The sequence below is a fragment of the Paramormyrops kingsleyae genome, chromosome 13, assembly GCF_048594095.1.
Source record: "Paramormyrops kingsleyae isolate MSU_618 chromosome 13, PKINGS_0.4, whole genome shotgun sequence".
NCBI lineage: Eukaryota > Metazoa > Chordata > Actinopteri > Osteoglossiformes > Mormyridae > Paramormyrops > Paramormyrops kingsleyae.
The window spans coordinates 24323905-24342292 of NC_132809.1; the positions used below are offsets into that span (position 1 = coordinate 24323905).

Here is an 18388-nt window from a genome sequence, read left to right on the forward strand (position 1 = left end):
ACTGTGCGTGTGTGTGTATGGTACAGCACATAGGATTGGTCTGTCGTTTTATTTAATCCCGGACATTAATGGTTTTACTTTGAATTATTATCTGTTCAGTAGGTTCCTATAACTCATTATCATCCCAGAATATACATACTAGATTGGCTGTTTGGTATTCAGAACACCACTACAAATAAACACACAACACTCCAAAAAAAGTCTTTTATGTTTATTTATTTTTTTTGCCAAATGTGATCTTAGCTCATGCATACAGGTTAAGATGCTGTATAGAATTTTACATTTCGTTATTTATTTTTTTTTATTTGTATAGGACATAATCACAATATTCGTCTAAGTACAAAAAGTCATACAAATACATGGCAGAATTACAGGGCATTAAGTTCTGTGTAATCTGCAGGAATTTTAACTGTAACACTTCGGCAAACACAGAGATTTGGTGGATTAACAAATATGGAGGTTGTGGCAGCTTTGACAAGGTCATGAAAGAAACTGGTTTTTGTTAAGAAAAAGATTATTCACGGAATGGGCTTGGCGGGTCATGTGACACAGGAAGAGACAAATAAGTAAGGGTTTCTGCAGCATTGACGTGTGTGAGGAAAGAAAGGGCATTAATGGGTGCACAGTCTACACTACACTAAAGACACTGCAAGACCTCAAGTATCACCCCACATCTTATATTCTGCTGAATGCCAAGAAATTGCTACTCATCTATTTGACTGCATTAACAATTTTTCGAATTTATGAAGTCACTTACAACCTTTCTGGACAACTCCGGCTCATCGGTGTCACTGATTTTACAAAACAAAGCACGCAGAGATGGAAAGTGTAAACTTTTATAATTAGGGAAAGTGCATAAATACAAGGTTGGAGATAAGTGTGGTCTGGGGCGCTTGAGGCTACTTTACACTGACCCCTGTGGACATTTGTGTGGCAAGGTTTCAGGACATACTTTGTTTGCTGAATTCTTTAAGCAAATATCCATTTCACAATGAAGGCTGGTGACTTCCGGTTGGCGCATGCACCGGAGCTGGTGGGAATTAATGATCAATACTGGGAATTCTCCTTCGCCTCCTGCAGCCAGAAGAGTTGGTACACACTGCCACCTGGCCATTCGCTGCAGGCAGTGTCCAGTAGTGAAGAGACAGGACAGACAATGGAAGGGGGGGTCTGTCCATTTTTCATGCACGTATCCATATTTTGGAGTCAAATGTGAGGTCACGTATGCAGAATGCCTCATTCCTGAAGACTTTGGTCACGAGTGCTGACCACAATTTGAGTGAAAACATGGGAGGGGCCGCAGTGACCCGGCAGTGAGCTCCGCAAGAGCCCAGTGCAGCTCGTTGGCCTACAATGTGACGTTTCCCCATTTTCCATCCCTGAAAAAACAAGGTTCACAGACTTAGTCCGGTTCTCACAATGTCCTGGTCTGCCCTTTCCTCGTCGGCGAGAAAGAGGAGCTGGAATGTTTTTGAGCCGCAGGGTGATGTGTCCCGCTGGGCGGCGGCTTTCCCTTATATGGCAAATGGGGGGGGGGGGGGGGTTTGTTCAAATACACCAGTTTGACTGGACTGGAAATTAATATCTCAGCAAAATACACTATACAAGAAAGGAGAAAACTGAACTAAAACAGATAACTGGATAACAGTAAAAACATTGCACAGATGTAAATAAATACATACAAATTCAAATAAAGCCTTTATACAGTGGCTTGATGAATGCAGTCTAAATATAGTAAAAACAATCCTTCAGAAGCTGGAGAAAGTGTATTTTGAAAGTATGTCTTTTCAAGAGTTGAAATAGATTATGTCTTACCTATACAATAGAGGCAGTGACGTCAGTTATGACAAAATGGAACTGTACTTTTAAAAGGCTGAAAGCACATTATCAATAATATAAATTATTATTATGGAGCTGGTTTAAACCTGAAATACCTCATTTAATATTTAATATACAAAAAAAAGCCTGAAATTCATTCCTTGTAATACATTAAAACCATCATGACAGACATGTAAATGAACAAAAACTTCTTCTATAGTATCTCTGGATATATGCATTTAAATTCTGGTGTTTCATGATATGTCCCCAACTTTAATGATCATAATTATGCCAAAAGCAAACAGAATCTTGTTTAGTCTGTTGTGAACGTTCTATCCCATTACGTCAGCATTTCAAAAGTAATTTTGTAATCTGAACCGATCATTCAATGGCATTAATGGCTTGAGCCATAGCTTAATGCAAGGCTAAAGTCAAATTTTCCTGGATGATAAGCAATACTTGTTTTTTTTTGTAATATAATGTTACATTCTGTTAATCATTGATATCTGATTTATGAAAAAAAAATATTACTTTGTTAAGTAAGCTTAGAACTTGAACATTTTTATTCCCAAGGCAATATCATAATTAAATAATATTGGACCATTTTTCTAAGCCAGGAAGCTATTAACCTAACTTGTACCACCACCCTGAAAAAATGATGATGATCATCATCCTAGGAAGGTTCAACACTAGTTAATTAAAAATAACATCTCAGAAATATATATATGCCTACGCTGTACTACCTCACAATGCGGTGGTCTCCATGGTTATGTGACATACAAAAATAAAACACAGCAACCCCAGAAAAAAATACCTTTATGAAAATTCCCAGTTTAAATAATATATTCCCCCAAACTTTCCCTTTCTACATTGCAGGGAAGCAGGGCAATATTAAGTCCAAGGGAACTTCAGTGTCTATAGATGAAATTGAATGTCTGTTTCAAAATGTTCTTTGACATAATGAAGTCCACTCAATTACTGAACACTGTACAAAATTACAACAAATAACAATGCAAGCAAACAAAAACATAATCGATAACTACAATAATAGAATCCATACTGACTGAGATGCAGCACAGGTACCCTAAAATAAATCCAAAATGAACATTAACAACATCACACAATACATATTTAAAAAGTCAGAAAAGGAAATGGCCTCTTTTCCACAATGTTCAGATCAGTGTAATGTGAGACAAGCACAGAATAAATAGCACGTGTCTAATGTTTTGATTGGATCATTTGGAAAAAAAAAATAATAATAAAAACATTACACACACATACACACACACACATGTCCAGGCAACCAAAAATCATTATCATAATAGTAAAACATATTTGGAGTCTGATTTCATCTTATTTAGACTGCATAACCAGTTATACTCTGTATGGGCAGATTACATACTAATACTCTCAAAAAATAGATACTACACTGTTAAAATAGATACTACACTATTAAAAGATAGATAATACACTACACTTATGAATTTGGGGGGGGGGGCTTTCCATCACTGTAGGCCATTAGTTTTCTCCAAACTGATCAATGTTTTTACTGATTATACCTAATATAGGTGTGGGCTGCCTTAACTTTGCCAGTGAGCCCATACTGGTTAAGAAGTCTGTCTCCCCATCCATTGCCCAGTGCCTCTGTCACATGACTTTCTCCTCTAAGCCAAGCCGGCTCTCAGTGAAGTAACAAAAATGATCACTTGGGTTCTGCTGCCCCAGGCCAAGGAAGAAAAATGAGAAAATGAACAGCAGTGTAACATCCAGGCGCGAGGTGATGCGAGAGGGGCGAGATGTGGAAACTTCCTGCGGAGAACTGGGGACCTGAAATCAACCTCTGTGTCAATTCAGCCGTAACAGATACTCGCAGAAAGAGATGGGACACGCGGATGGGGCAAGTGAATGGGGCAGGCGGATGGGAAGCGCGGATGGGAAGCGTGGATGGGGCGTGCGGATGGGAATCGCGGATGGGAATCACGGATGGGAAGCGTGGATGGGAATCGCGGATGGGAATCGCAGATGGGAAGCGCGGATGGGGCGCGCTGATTCATGTCTGTCCTGAGGTAAAAGTGAAGCAGGGATGGAACAAAGCAGTGATATAAGTGTCATAATATGCAACTCTCCCCACACGTTGGTCTCAACAATTGACACGTTGTGGTAACGACCAATACAGTCCTCCATTTACGTCATGTGATTTTTGGGCTCAGAAAAAGAAAAAATAAATAAATCGTGGTGGGATTCTGTCACAACTTGATTTTAGTAGGCTGCCAACAAAGCAGCCTTTCAAGTGTCCCATTTCAGTGTTGAGTCAGTGGAACACTAAGTCAGCCACACGCTGTGTTGACACATGTAAAGCAGGCCTAGGTTTTTCTGGGTTTTTTATGAGGGGAAAACGGCTAACTTTGAATCTGTTGGAGTTCGTGTCAGGTTATGGACACAGCCCACCTGGGCCCTTTAACCCAACGAGGGCATAAAGCGAATTAATATCAAGGACATGCACAGGCTACTTTCAACAAAGGCACGCCTAGTTACTAACAGGCACAGATTGCAAGAATATATATATATATATATATATGTATATATATATATATATATATATATATATATATATATATGTGCATCAATGTATATAAACTAGATTAATATGGCATAAAATCTGTGTTAAAATATCTGGAAGCTTTCTTGGGCCTGTTTGCTGAGCCGGAGGGGGCCATTGTCACCCTTGAGGAAAATGCCGGTAGCAAACTGTTTGTTCTAGTACTTTGATGATAATTTGGTAGCATCATTATTTACAAAAACACAAAGAATTTTTTACAAAGAAATAAAGCCTTTTTTCTTTACCAAGGGAAGATGCTACCAGTATTCCGAGTGCTTTTTTTCTGTACAGACACAAGCGGCTCCAAAATAAGACCAAAAGGACTGTTGCCTCCACCCTTATAGACGAGAAGAGGGCCGGGATTTGCATCTCCTCTCATTACAGCCTCCTGTAGTGACAGATCACGTCTGAAGCCGTCGATGCGGTGGCACGCGGCGCAAACAAAGCAGTAATTACACCGACGACCACAACAAGGACCATCTTTTTCACATCCTGTCAAGACGCACATTACGGTAAGAGAGCAGGAAGGCGCAGGAGCCATAGGCTTTGCAGAACCGTCCTGAACTCTGCCAGTCAGCCACAGCATTTGCTTGCAATTTAGATTTTTTCTTCTTTTTTTTTTCTTTTGGTTTTTATAGGAAACTACACAGTACCCCTGGGTATTGGTCCAATAAATCCAGCTTCACACTCATATATTAGGTCAGCTGAGACACCTTACACTGAATAAGGAAGCTTGCTAAATACAAAGGCATCCCTAAATGAAAATTTAGAAAGGCATTTTGGAAGTTATGTACCGCTATAAAGTTTAAAACAGCTTACGGCAAGAAAAAAATAATAGTTAGTTATAAGTTGTACTGAGAAGCCAGCACTGTTTAAACTTGACATTCAAACACAGGATAGATGTAGCTCTGAAATCAACAGCACACTGTATGGATGGCAGTGATTCTGTGTGAAGATTGTATTCGTGTGGGTGTGTTCGGAGTGTTAGGTATTATTGTCCAGAGATGGCTTCTTCTTCATATCTTCGTTTATGTCAAGGGTGGAGAGGGAGGCTCAGGAAGGCTGTGTTTAATATGCTGGGGGCTGTTTTCATCACAGAAAAGGAGAAATATGGATATGTGAGTATGAGGTAACTGGGATTGGATCAGGCTGGTGAGTCAGGACCCGCCTCTGTCAGTGTTCATTCTCCTGGGGTATGAGAGACCCCTGCTACGGCATGACACTGAAACCTGTGTTTGCTGCCAGGTCACAGTCCTGTTTAGGGGAAGAAGGACTCGAGATGTTTCCAAACTAGATCATGGTTTGAAGGAAAGAAGACATCCATGAGATACACTGAAAAGGTTTTGACTTTCCACTGCAAGAGGTTGGCCCAGGGATGTTCTCTCTGGGGTGGTAATATTCACACCTTACAGGGCTTATGCTACAGCATACTGACTCGCCGCTTTGACTCGCTGCTGATTCATTGCACACGCAAGCTTCTCTGAAACATCCCAGGGCACCATGTTCAGAGAGTAGAATTCAGTGGGCCTGTGTGACCCCGCTCACTCTTCGCCCACTCCCAGAGCACCATCTGTGACTCCCAGGGGGATACCTGACTCCCAGTGCATAAAAAGTGACTTCCAGCAAGTGATCAGGCTTCCTGAACACAGCTGTTTCTGTGGCTAAGCATGGTTTACAGCCCAAAAATGAAAAACAATGTGACCTTCCATCTATTTCCCCAGGAATTTCTAGGTTATGTGGAGGAAAACGAGAGAAAAAAAGCTAAATCTCGACTTTCAATGACCATTAATCCAGTACTAGTTTCCTCCAGTGCGACAACTAACAAAAACACGTTCAGAGTGCAAATCCTGCAAAGCATAGCGTTGGTAATTCTTCTATTCATCCTCATTGTGGTCTCTCTGTTACACTGTCTTCCCTGAGCGGTGCTGAATCTTCAGAACAAAGTAATGCTAGTATTGTGCAGTTGAGTTAGAGAGCTGAGAAAAAAAAAAGTCCCAAATCCTGAGGTGCACAAGTAAACCCCCCGCCTTTCCCCAGTTGAGATGCAGGAAAAGGAATACACTGGTCCATACAGATCTTTTCGAACTTAAACTTCAGAAGAATGTCATCTTTAACAGACTTTTCTGCATTATCTGCCGGCTGCCAATAGGTTAGAAGATGAGTGTTTTTTAAATGGTTGTATTGCTATTTGAAATGGGAGTCATTATTGTCCTCTGAGGTGTGTAAGCAATTGCACAGTAAGGGGTTATGGAGAGCACTGTATAGTAGGCAGAGAGTTAGCAAGGAGACGACATCCGAAGAGCCTGAATGAGAGGCTAAGGCAGGCTGGAGGGGCTGGGGGCAGGGCTGGAGCCGTCGGAGCGGCTATAGTCACTGCGGGAGGTGGGCCGCAGGGTGGGGGCCTCGGGCTTCTTCAGCATGCCGGGCTGGAAGGCGGAATGGCGGCGGGCGTGCTTCATAAGGTGGTCACTGCGCATGAAGCGCTTCTCACACAGCGGGCAGCCAAAGCGCTTCTCGCCAGTGTGCGTGCGGTAGTGCCGCGCCAGCTCGTCCGAGCGGGCGAACTTCTTACTGCAGTCGGGCCAGGTGCAGGGGAAGGGCCTCTCTCCTGTGAGACATGGGGCGGGGGGACAAGGGGAGAGGTTGGAGGTCAGCCTTCATACGCTTTTGAGTAAGAATCAAAAGTGCCGTGTTACATCCTGGTGTTACGCACCGAAAGGTGAGGGGCGCTAGAAAAGCTGTGGCGAGACGGAGAGCAGAAATAACACAGGTAGCTGTCAGATATGGCATTAGACCGTTGTTTCCCAACCCACAGACTGTCCATGTTTTTGTCTGCATGTTCCTGAGGACTGGGTTAGGAAACACTGCATTAAAGCCAATGAGAGCCAACCACAATTCCAGTTAGCAAAATACAAACACTCATCTACTTACGAATGACGTACGTTCCGAACGGCCGTTCGTAACTTGAAATGTTCGTAAGTTGTTATTCAGCATCATTTGAAGGGTATACGCAAGTACAAAGAACTAGGATGCTGGGAGTACGCACGCTACGCTGCTGTGCAGCGGGAGTAGCAGCCAGAAGTCGTACCCAGCCCAATAAACACAATTTGGACTTACAGTCCTCTTCATTCGTATGTCTGAAAGTTCGTAAGTTGAAAGTTTATAAGTAGGGGAGTGTCTGTATGTATGTTTGCGCTGGAAATTCAAGTACCGACACAATAATGACCCAATTCCATTCATTTAGCAAAGTATGTATGTTTGGGGTGGAACAATGACACAAAGCACAGAGCAAACCCTGCAGATCATGTACAGACATACCCATAAAGAACCCGAACTGTGTCTGGTGCTGAAGATACATCTTCAATGTATTGACTCAAGGGGTTGATGCCCTTTGTAAATGAGATGAGACTTTCTATTTAGAAATATCATGAATGCGGCGAACTTCGACTGTGTTGAAAGCAGAAAAAGATTATTTCCATGTACTTTTTTTTTAATGTGAAAGAGTGTGGGGGCGGGGTGGCTGAGCCCTTTCTGGAGGTATTGTATGTGTAGTCATAACACACAGCCACACGAAGCCATGCGGAGGGGGGAGGAGTCGCCATGACAGGCTGCAAGCCGCCTGAAAGCTCTGCGCAGCAGCAAGGCCCCCCCCCCCCCTCAGCTTTACACTCTCATTTACACTCTTATCTCATAATGATCCCCTCCAAGTTCTTACAAACAAGTTGCAAAGGCAAATATTGGCCTGAAACAAACATTTGAAGTACAGCGGAATCTTAAATGTTTCCCGGAATGAGGAGCCCTGTTCCTTGATTGGGTTTGTATCAGCAGAGCTGTGCAGCCTCATGGGAACAATGTGGGTCAGGGGCTGTAACAGCACCACAGGAGTCTGGCTCTGTCTCACCAATTCATTCCCACCCCCCTACCCTGCCACGGTGCCCCTTCTCCACATGTTAGGGGTTCCTTCTGGGTCCCGATGTTCAGCTTGATGCCAGTACCCGCTGATAAGCCAGCCATTTTTGGACTGGTGCCAGGGCCTGGGCGCAGAAGCCCCCTTTCTCTGTTCAGGAGAGTAGGGGCATGACCCAGTAAACCCAGTGGCATGTTAAACTGGGCAGCAAACCCTGCCCGCCCTGGACCAATGGAACCATCAGATTATGTCACAGGTAGCAGGGTTATGTTAAATGGAACCAGGTGTTCGCTCATGAAATAGCTCAGCACACAAATATCCCAGCCACAGTTTTTCCACATTAAGGTTGCTTGCCAATGCCGTGAGACCTGCCCTGGAGCACACGAGTGAAAATTCAGCATCTCCAGCCCCTTCCTGCCTGAACAAGTCCAGGAGGCCCATCACCAGCATCACAGAGCAACATAAAAACTGAACATTCTTCTTGTTTCTTCAGCATTGCAGTGCAGCATGTAAATGATGTGGGTACTACAAGTAAATGATGTAGAGATGGTACATGTAAATGGTGTAGAGCATCATATATGTAAGTGGTGTGAAGGGAGGTACTTGTAAACAGTGTAGGAATTGCTACATGTAAATGGTGTAGGGAATCATACATGTAAATGATGTAGGGGTGGTACATGTTAACTGTGTAGAAGGTGGTACATGTATGCACTGTAGAGAGTCATACATGTAAATGATGTAGAGATGGTACATGTAAACTGTGTAGAAGGTGGTATATGTATGCACTGTAGAGAGCCATACATGTAAATGATGTAGAGATGGTACATGTAAACTGTGTAGAAGGTGGTACATGTATGCACTGTAGAGAGCCATACATGTAAATGGTGTATGGGGTGGTACATGTGAAAAGTGTAGGAAGTCATACAAATAAATGGTGTAGAGGTAGTACATGTAAATGGTGTAGGGGTGGTACATATAAACAGTGTAGGGGGTGGTACATGTAAATGGTGCAGGGAGTGGAACATGTGAAAAGTGTGGGGAGTCACACATAAATGGTGTAGGGGTGGTACATGTGAAAAGTGTAGGGAGTGGTACATGATGCTGCATGTGAAGCCACGGATCTCTCCAGCAAGTCTGAGAAAAAGACACAGAAGTGGGTGCCGGGAATCACTAGAGCGTGGGCTGTACTGCAGCATAAAACCACAGAAGAAGCAGAAGTACAAAAAACAAATCAATCTCCAAATCTTTTTTACAGCTTGCAATGGCATACTATGATATCCGTACATGGTCTGCGGCTAGATCAATCTCACCCTGAACCCAAATATAAAAACATTAATGAACTCTGTTAGGATATACATTCCTTCATTCATTGTCTTAGAACTGCTTATCCAGTACCGAGTCACAACAGCTGGGCGTGTTTCACAGGAAGCACAGGACATGAGACAGGGGGTGATGGATGGGATGCAAGTCACAGCATAATTTAGAGACAGCAAACCAGATGAATCTTTGGACAATGGGACCCCAACTGCAGATTCTGGAAAACAGCCACACAGACATGTAGAGATCATGTATCCACAGACATGCAGTGAACATGCATCCACAGACATGCAGAGAATATGCATCCACACAGACATGTGCAGAACATGTATCCACACAGACATGCAGTGAACATGCATCCACACAGACATGCAGAGAACCCCACACAAGAGTAGGAACTAGACCACCCAGAATACACTCTGTATGTATTAAAAATGTAGCTTATCTCTATCATTGAATGGAGTTCCAGAGGAAAAATAGGGTTAGAACAAATATTTGTCATTGCATTTCCAGGGGGAATTATTGAGTAAAGTTCTCTAAAAGAACTTAAAATAATTGGTGTATACTAATCAAATGCAATTACAGCAGAATTGTAACTGTAAAACATATCATGTTTGTTTTATATAAGTGTTTGGCAACAAGTGAAGTATTAAGATAGTTCTCTATGGCCTGTAAAGAAGAGCAGGAACAGTCTTTGGGTTGTGGAGCAGTGAGACTTTCCATTACAGATCAGATATACTGAACTGCAGGAGGCGTTTCAGATCCAGTGTCGGAATAAACAATGTGCCCAGCGAACAGACTGGGCTGCGGCTTTCCTGCAAACTTGTTCCCTGCTGGATCTTGCTGAAAGTATTAAAGGCTTATCTCACTAAGGTTACTTCTGGGAAATGTATGTTATAATACTTTGCAGTGGAGTTTGTTATGACTATGGAACTACTGAAAACGATATAAAATTTAAGAAGTCCCCACATTCTTTGTTTTAACACTCACTACTTTTCCCCCCGGCTTCACAGCTGCTGAGTACACTTCCCTGTGATTTGTAATAACCAGCACTTGGATCTTAATGTGACTGCAAGACCCTTTTTTTTATAGTGTTCATTGATCACTGTGTAAACTAGAATTTCAGCTACACAAATCGACAAAGCGGAAAAGAATTGCAACTTCGGGACTATTTTCAGTCCAATTTTTGTGTATAATCCTGGAATATTATATTATATTGTTTGCAATGCATGCAATGAACTATAACCAAGATATTTAGCATGATGCTGCTTATCATTAAAATTAGTGGAAGATGCTGTACAGGCATCCCATCCAGGGTATACCTCGGTCTCGTGCCTTGTGTTGCCTGTGATAGGTGCTCCAGGCCCCCACAACCATGGCCAGCATAAGTGGATGGATGGATGGATGGATGGATGGACAAGCTAGAGATCAATGGCTCTCTCTCTGATCACCAACTGAAGTAGTAATATGGTAATAGGTCCATTTATTCATACAGTACGAACATTAAGCTGAAACAAATGTCTCCAGTTGTCCCTGATGATGGATGGGGGGATGGGGAGGTTGTGAAAGGGTCGAGGAACATGCCGAACTCACAGTGCTGTAGACCCCTTCCTCCCAAGGGCCTGTTCCTCCAAACACCTGCTCCTGTCAGACCATCACATTGCCCGAGCAGAAACAAATTCCACCAGCAAAGGATCATTCTTCACATGCTCAGCAGAGAAACCAGGAGAATTACATCTTTATTTATTGTCTCTAGGTTCCTAAAATCCAGCCGGTGCCCTCCTATGTATTACCAACACTACATGTGCACCAATTACAGTGTTTTGTAGTTCAGTGTTTGTTAAAATTCTTGAATTCTTTTTGATTGGTGTTTAGTTTGTTCTCAAACCACTGAAAAATCGAGCTTAGTCTTGATTCATTTGCACCCATTTGTTTAGTCTTGTGTATGTTCTGTTTTTAAAATATATACAATATAAGGGTTTGATTAATACATTTTTCTCTCCCTTGTTGGTTTTTGCTTAGTGGCCAACCCCCTTCATCTGACCATTCAAGGTGTGCATTGTATGTTTGTGTTACATTTACTGTCTTAGTGAGCAAAATGGGTTTTATAAACATACTGCAGAAAAGAACAAACTTTAGCAAAAAAGTCAAATATTTATGCATTTGATAATAAAAGTGAGAATCTCATACATCTAACACAGAAAAATAAAGATAATTTAGGAGACTAGCCAACCAGAGCTTCAGTTCTAAAAAACAAAAATAGTTTACTAGACAATTAGGACAATAATCAAAAGAATGTGAAACAGAAATGAGAGAGAGAGAGAGAGAGAGAGAGACTGTCTTCCTGAACTTACTGCTAAGAGTTGAAAAAAAAACTGCCCATTTTGTCTGGCTTCTATCCGCACAATTCAGGAACAAACTCGGTGAACTGCTCTCTGAGATGGTATCTGCAGTGTCAGTTATGGCTCATGCCACTGCGAAAACCGCAGAATCAAAATAAGCTCCTTGGTGGCGTGTTTCTCCACGTCAGAGGCCCCATGTCTTTTCATTAAGTTGTACAGGTAGAAAAAAAATGTATATTAAATGTATATTAGCTGAAATATGTAGTCTGCAAGGACATGCAGCTTTAACCTGAAATTACTGAAATAACCAGCTTTCTAGGTGTCTAGAGTCACAAATACAAGAAAGTACATAGGAATATTTCTCACTTCTCACTGAAAGATCCCTGCCAATCAACAATTCATTTTCCCCGATGTCCCAGTCAAACACTGGCCACTTCAAAGGGCAAACGCCTAAGGCACAACCCCCCTCAGTAGTTGTGGTAGTCTAGCGGTTATGAGACTGCACTGCTTATCTATAAGTTAACTTAAAGCGCAAAAGGAAATGGCCAATTCACCCAGTTTGCGAATATCAAACCATAGCCAAGTAGACAAAGTGGGCTTTAGATTAAAAAATATGCCAGAGTAGTTAATGTGTCAGCTGCAGTGGCAAACTGGCACGAGGGGTGGAATATGGTAATGTTTCAGCGACAAGACCGCACCCTAACCCTGCCTCCACCCGAAGCTGTTTCCCATCTGCTCGCAGTTCCTGTTCTCTGATAGCAGCGGTCACGCTGCCCCCATCTGGGTGTCGCAAGCGCCTGCAGACCGGCTTCCCAGCATGGGGGAGGGGTGTAGAGAATGCACCTATGGCGCTGGGACCCAGGACCCAAAGGCTGCACGTTCAAATTCCAGAAAAGAAAATGCTCACACTTAACTGGAAGTCATATCTGCTCTCACCTTAATCTCACGCCTAACCTCTGGGGCTCTCATGTGTCACCATTCATACTTTCACAATGCACAAGGACTGCCTCAGTGAACTATAGACATTCATGCTCGCACGTTCATTTCAAGCCCTGCCAATGCATTTCACACAACCTTCCACAGAGGCAGGACCCAAAGAGATCCTTGTTTAACCTTCAGCTGCACAGTTCAGCCACAAAGTGTGTTTTTCTTCCGCGGCGCTCTGGCGAATGTGCTAATCGGGTCGTCTGCACACCCCCCTCAATGGCAGGCATTGACTGGCCCTGACACGCACTGCAGCCCCGGCTGCCTTCGCGCAGGATGGCACTGGGCTCAGGGAGGAGAAGCCAGCTGAGCTCCGCAGCTTGCACATCCCTCTCTTCCTGTCCCTGGTAACTGACACCATGGTGTAGACCACCGCCACAGCCAGGCCTCAGAGCTGCACGCTGATCTCTTCCCCTGCACCCTACCCCTGCTCCCTGAATAGGCAGGAGGTCTGAGACGCCAAAGATTCTCCGATCTACTCGTCGATGGGGCTGCTGAGGGAATCGTTTCCAGACCACCTTTCAGATAAGAGACCACAAGATATTTTGGCTCCCTTTCACTCTCTGCCTCTTAAAAAAACAGGGACACAAGACTAAAATCTGCTTGCTGCATGCCTTACCCTGAAGGATGGCCTTTTCCACTCTGTTATTCACACACGATTGGGAGATATTCCATTCACACCCTGACCTGGTTTACTTTCGGTCTCCTGCTGCCCTGCTCCCGCCCTCCACTCCCCCAAACCAGCATTTTCCCAGCTTGCTTTGGCCAGGCATACAATGACAGCCATAGTTTGTAGTCTGTAGCCATAGTCATTGTCTGGGCAGGTTTGCTTGGGTCACATTCTACTGTGTCTGTAGCAGTTGAAATAAAAAAAAATGAAAAACCTTCTACACAAGGTTGCACTTTATTGAAATGAGAAGAATCGTGTGTATTAATGCATGAAAAGGACCTCATCACAACACAGATTCTTCGATAACAAACAAAATCGTGTCTACAATAAGATTTGAAAAGATGGCCCTCTTATATTGTAAGTGCTGCTGACTGATCACAGTGGAATGTGGGTTCTGACTTTTATGTTGGGGGCCCAGAGAGTCCTAGTGAAAAATAAAATGCTAAAAACTGTTGGACAGACTGCTTTATGTGACTTGGGATCAGGAAATATCCCTGGTTCTTTATTCTACAAAATGTTATAATGATCAATGGAGATACTTTTATAGAAAGACCCCATTTATACACATTCATACGCAGTGGCTCTGTGGCTAATTCTGCACCCACACACTTAAACGGACGGGGGTTCAAATCTTGTGTGCATGTAGAATGGCTGTGAATTATTTCTGTCTCCAGGTTGTCCTTACACTGCGCTCCGGGAACCCAGTCCTAATAATTACTCCCGACAAACTATCATAAACATCTTTGTACTTACTTGAGACGACCATTTAAGAGGAAGTCACCGCGTCACTGAAAAGATAACAGTGCCTGACCAGTGCTCCCCCGTTCAGTGTGCTCTTCCTAGTTTAGAGTTCACTTCCCAGTTCTTGCTGACCGCTTGCAATTTCGCACTTCAAAGATCTATAGCTTGAGTCTGGAGGGAGGGGGGTGTCTCCCATTAGCAGGAACCAGACAAAGCTGTCTGGTAACCTTCAGCCTCCGCCTGCCACAGTCTTCCTGGCTGTGACTCAGCTCTGAGCAGCAAGGACAATGTGCTCCATGGGAATGGGAACTGCCTAGGACCCAGTTTTCTTCTGTCTGGGCGTAAACACACGGTTCCTAGGGTTTGTGCCAGTAGGTCACTTATCTTCTCTGTTAGATCCAGTCTCGCTCTACCCCAACACTGATGTAACATCCAATGCTTAAGTAATAAACACATAAGCGCCAACCCCTGATGACCCCTCCGCCAAATGGTAACTCAGCAGGCATAATCTCAGGCTAAATCCTCAGCGAATAACTGCTAAATAGGTCTGCTGTACATTAGCAGGTGCGGCTAATAAAAGAATATAACTGTCCGCTATCTGCTAACTGGCTAATCTCTTTCTGCTTATTAGCTTCACTTCGCTTTAAGCTTTTTTAAAAAGCATGTCACATATAACATCTATATTGGCCCAGAAGAATATGAATAATTTGCAGATTAATAATTATCTTAGTAACTCTTTGTGACTTTTAAGAAATAAGCAAATTATGCATTGTGCGCACATTATTCTGTGTTCATCAGCCTGACATATTTATGACACCATTCTTTTCTACTGAGTTCTTCGGTAGGATCTAAGAAGCAAAATAGGTACTAATGTTGTCTTTGGGGTTTCCTGGCCCATTCCAGATCTGCAGAAGCCCAGAGTGACTAATTTACCAGGGCCATAATCAGCAATAGTTCAAAAGTAAGGGCACTGAAAGTGTAGGAAATTACTGAGTCAAGTGAGGACTCAGCTCTCTTGGCTCATGTATTTGTTTTCATAACACTTAATTCCCTCATCATTTGAGCTGTGGCGTTTTACTGGAATCCCGATTCTCTGTGCTCTACTAGTAGAGACTGTTCCAGAATCTGCTGAGTATTCAAAACCCTGCCCAGGAAGGCTGATCCGGAGTCTCTGAACTCACATGACCCGCCTGAGCTGACTGTTAAAATGAAGGAGATGTTCGGGCTTATTTCACTAGAAAACTTTGAGTCGCTCACAAGAAAAAGCAGGGAAGTAAAACAGTTGCAGCCTGGGACCAATTCAGACAAAATCTAAAAGAAATTCAAATGATGCAGCTTTGAATTAAAAATTAGAAATTAATTAAATAACAATAAATGTACATAATTTAGGTACCTCTAAAACATGGCATTACATTAGAGTAGCCATTGGAATCGCTTTTTCCCATTTTTATCTATTAGCGGGCCATTTTAGAGCGTAATGTGAATGCTTGCGCTGCCAGACTCAGTATCAAATGCTGTGTCAAAATTCCAGAAAATTTGTAGTCTATTCTACACAATTATGAAATTTCATCCAATCATATAGTAAATTTATACGAGGTTCAGTATATTTTTAATTTATTTTTTATTTATGAAAGTAAATAGAAAGCATATATTCAGGTACATAATTTCGTAAATTCTAAATAAATCAATAGATGTGTTTTGCAATTACCATGTTGTACCAAGGGAAATAATGCTTTTAAATGTTTCATATTGCCATACAGAAATTCCTTTTGAATGCATAGTAGTGCTCTGAGATAAGGTTATGAGCCTGGAAATCTGATTATACTAAAACGATTTTCTTCGCATGCTTGACTGTTTGAAATAATGCCTTTGGAATCCTAATGGCTCAGTAAAACACTGGTCAAAGCTTGGTTTCCGTCGGATAACCTTCTTCCATCCAACCTATAACTTAATACAACAATACAGTAAAAAAGCAAGATACCTGACTTAAGTAAAAAAAATAATAATAATTTTAAATCAAACGGTAAGTGTCCCACAGTAACAAGTGTTTTATTGCACATGTGGGTTCAATCATTTTGCAAAGAATTGAACATTGTTGCTAGTGTGTCATAAACCACGGTGCATATTCTAATATATTTTTTAAAAAGTGAATTTCCAAACACCTGGGTGAACGACTTCCACAAACACCGCCCACCCACCTACCTACCCACCCTTCTTGTGCGTGATGCATTAAGCAGGTAACCCCTTCTCTGCTCTGCATTGTCGACACACTGCTTGGGTGGGGTGTAAAGTTTGGCCAAAGACCTGTTTTCACATGGTACAGATGGGCTTACGATCGTCAGACTCAGTCCCTCGGAGGTCTGCTAGCTGAGTCTGTTGCCGGTCAGATCAGCTGGCAGCCGGCGTTGGGGGGGCGGGGGTGTGGCGCATCACAACAAAGAAGCTCAGAGGCAGGCGCGCGACTGCAGTCGCACCAGCCCCCACACTTTCCGCTGCGCTTTTTGGTTATTCTACACCTCAAAAGAGTGAAAAACACACTGCGAAATGTGCACTACATCTGAATGAACGCATACAGGCCACCCGACGGCGTTGTTTCATTTCCCATTTACGTATTCTGGTATATTCTTTTTTCAGTTTCACATCTTTAGGCATTATTATTATTTAATTGCAGCTTTATTCGTGCAGAAGGTGCACGTTACCTGTAGCCACGTTTATTTCTAGCGTACTGTCCTCGTTTGACACGATACTTTTCAGCGGCCGCCCAGCCCTGACCCGGGTTATGAATGAAAGCTTCAGAACTCTTTCACTAGGTTTAAAAAGTACTGCACTGCAATGTAATTGATCAAAAACATATTCACATTTATCAGAACTCTTTCGGAAGCGACAGTATTAAATTACTTTAGTTATCTGTTACGCACCGGTGTTTAATATAACTGTTTTGTTAACCACAGACGAATACAACAATTACTCTATTATAGTGTTTTATTGTGTTCTCCTCACTTTATACACAATTTTCTAAGCAACAATGAACACCTGCTTAAATTCCGACTGACCTGTGTGTGTCCTTAGGTGGGCTTTAAGATGGGACGACTTTCCATAAACTTTTTCACACCCTGAATAGTGGCATTTGTGCTTTTTCTGTGCAGATTCGTGCAGAATGTGACAAATTACAGGTTTTCTTTTTGCTTTGAGACCGTGGTCGCCGTGCAGAGCGGTAGGTGTGGCAGTGTTTCCATCCTCTCTCGAAAGGGTTGTTAATTTGTTATCTTCCCTTACTTTTCCCTGTTCGGAAACACCGGGGGTGTGCTGGTTTAAATCCGCCAAAATCCTAGCTACCATAAAGAGATTGGAGTTGTCTTTCGCCAGAAGGTCAATGGGTTCCATTCCGTTTCTTGGGACAGAGGCAGGATCTGGTCTGATTTCTCTACTGTTCCCTTTAGAACTGTGGACAATAGGACCATTAGACATTGACACAAGGCACTCAGCTGCAAAACGATCCATTTCGTTACAGCGAACAAGCTTCCACGTTTTTATGATGCTTCGCTTGCTTGAATTATTTTCTCCCTTCAGTCGATTTGTGATGACACTGAGGTAGTTGGGTCAAAAAAAAAAAAAAAAACTCGAGATGTTTTACCGGCTTTTCGGAAAATTCAACTTCCTGGATCGCGATGAAATAAAAACGTCTGTGCATTTAATCAAACACGTTTGTCGCTGGGAGCATATTTTGTCTCAAGGTGATTCTTTGAAAGTCCATCGGATCGAAGCTGATACTTCCCATCATCGCATCTGTTCACTCTCCGGTATACTGACAGTATAATATTCTTTTATTAGAGCTGTGTGTACCCATGCTGTGGGCGTGTCAACCGGGAATATTTGCCTCTGTCGTCAGTGGAGTCGCAAAGCGATGTTTTTTCTGGCCGCTATGGACACTTCACTTCTGAAGACACCTGTTCGAAGCTGCACAAAACTATACGCACTTAGCGTGGGACTGAACATGCAATAATGCAATC

At 42.7% G+C, this 18388-nt stretch overlaps 1 protein-coding gene across 1 annotated transcript; it reads right to left on the reverse strand.

The window, feature by feature from the left end:
- Positions 1-200: 200 nt before the first annotated feature.
- LOC111843533 (Krueppel-like factor 13) lies at positions 201-18388 on the reverse strand. The gene is made up of 2 exons (XM_023811189.2): positions 17432-18388; positions 201-7025 (listed from the first exon to the last, which is right to left on the reverse strand). The coding sequence occupies exons 1-2, from the start codon at positions 17877-17879 to the stop codon at positions 6733-6735; spliced, it is 741 nt and encodes a 246-aa protein (XP_023666957.1). The 5' UTR covers positions 17880-18388; the 3' UTR covers positions 201-6732.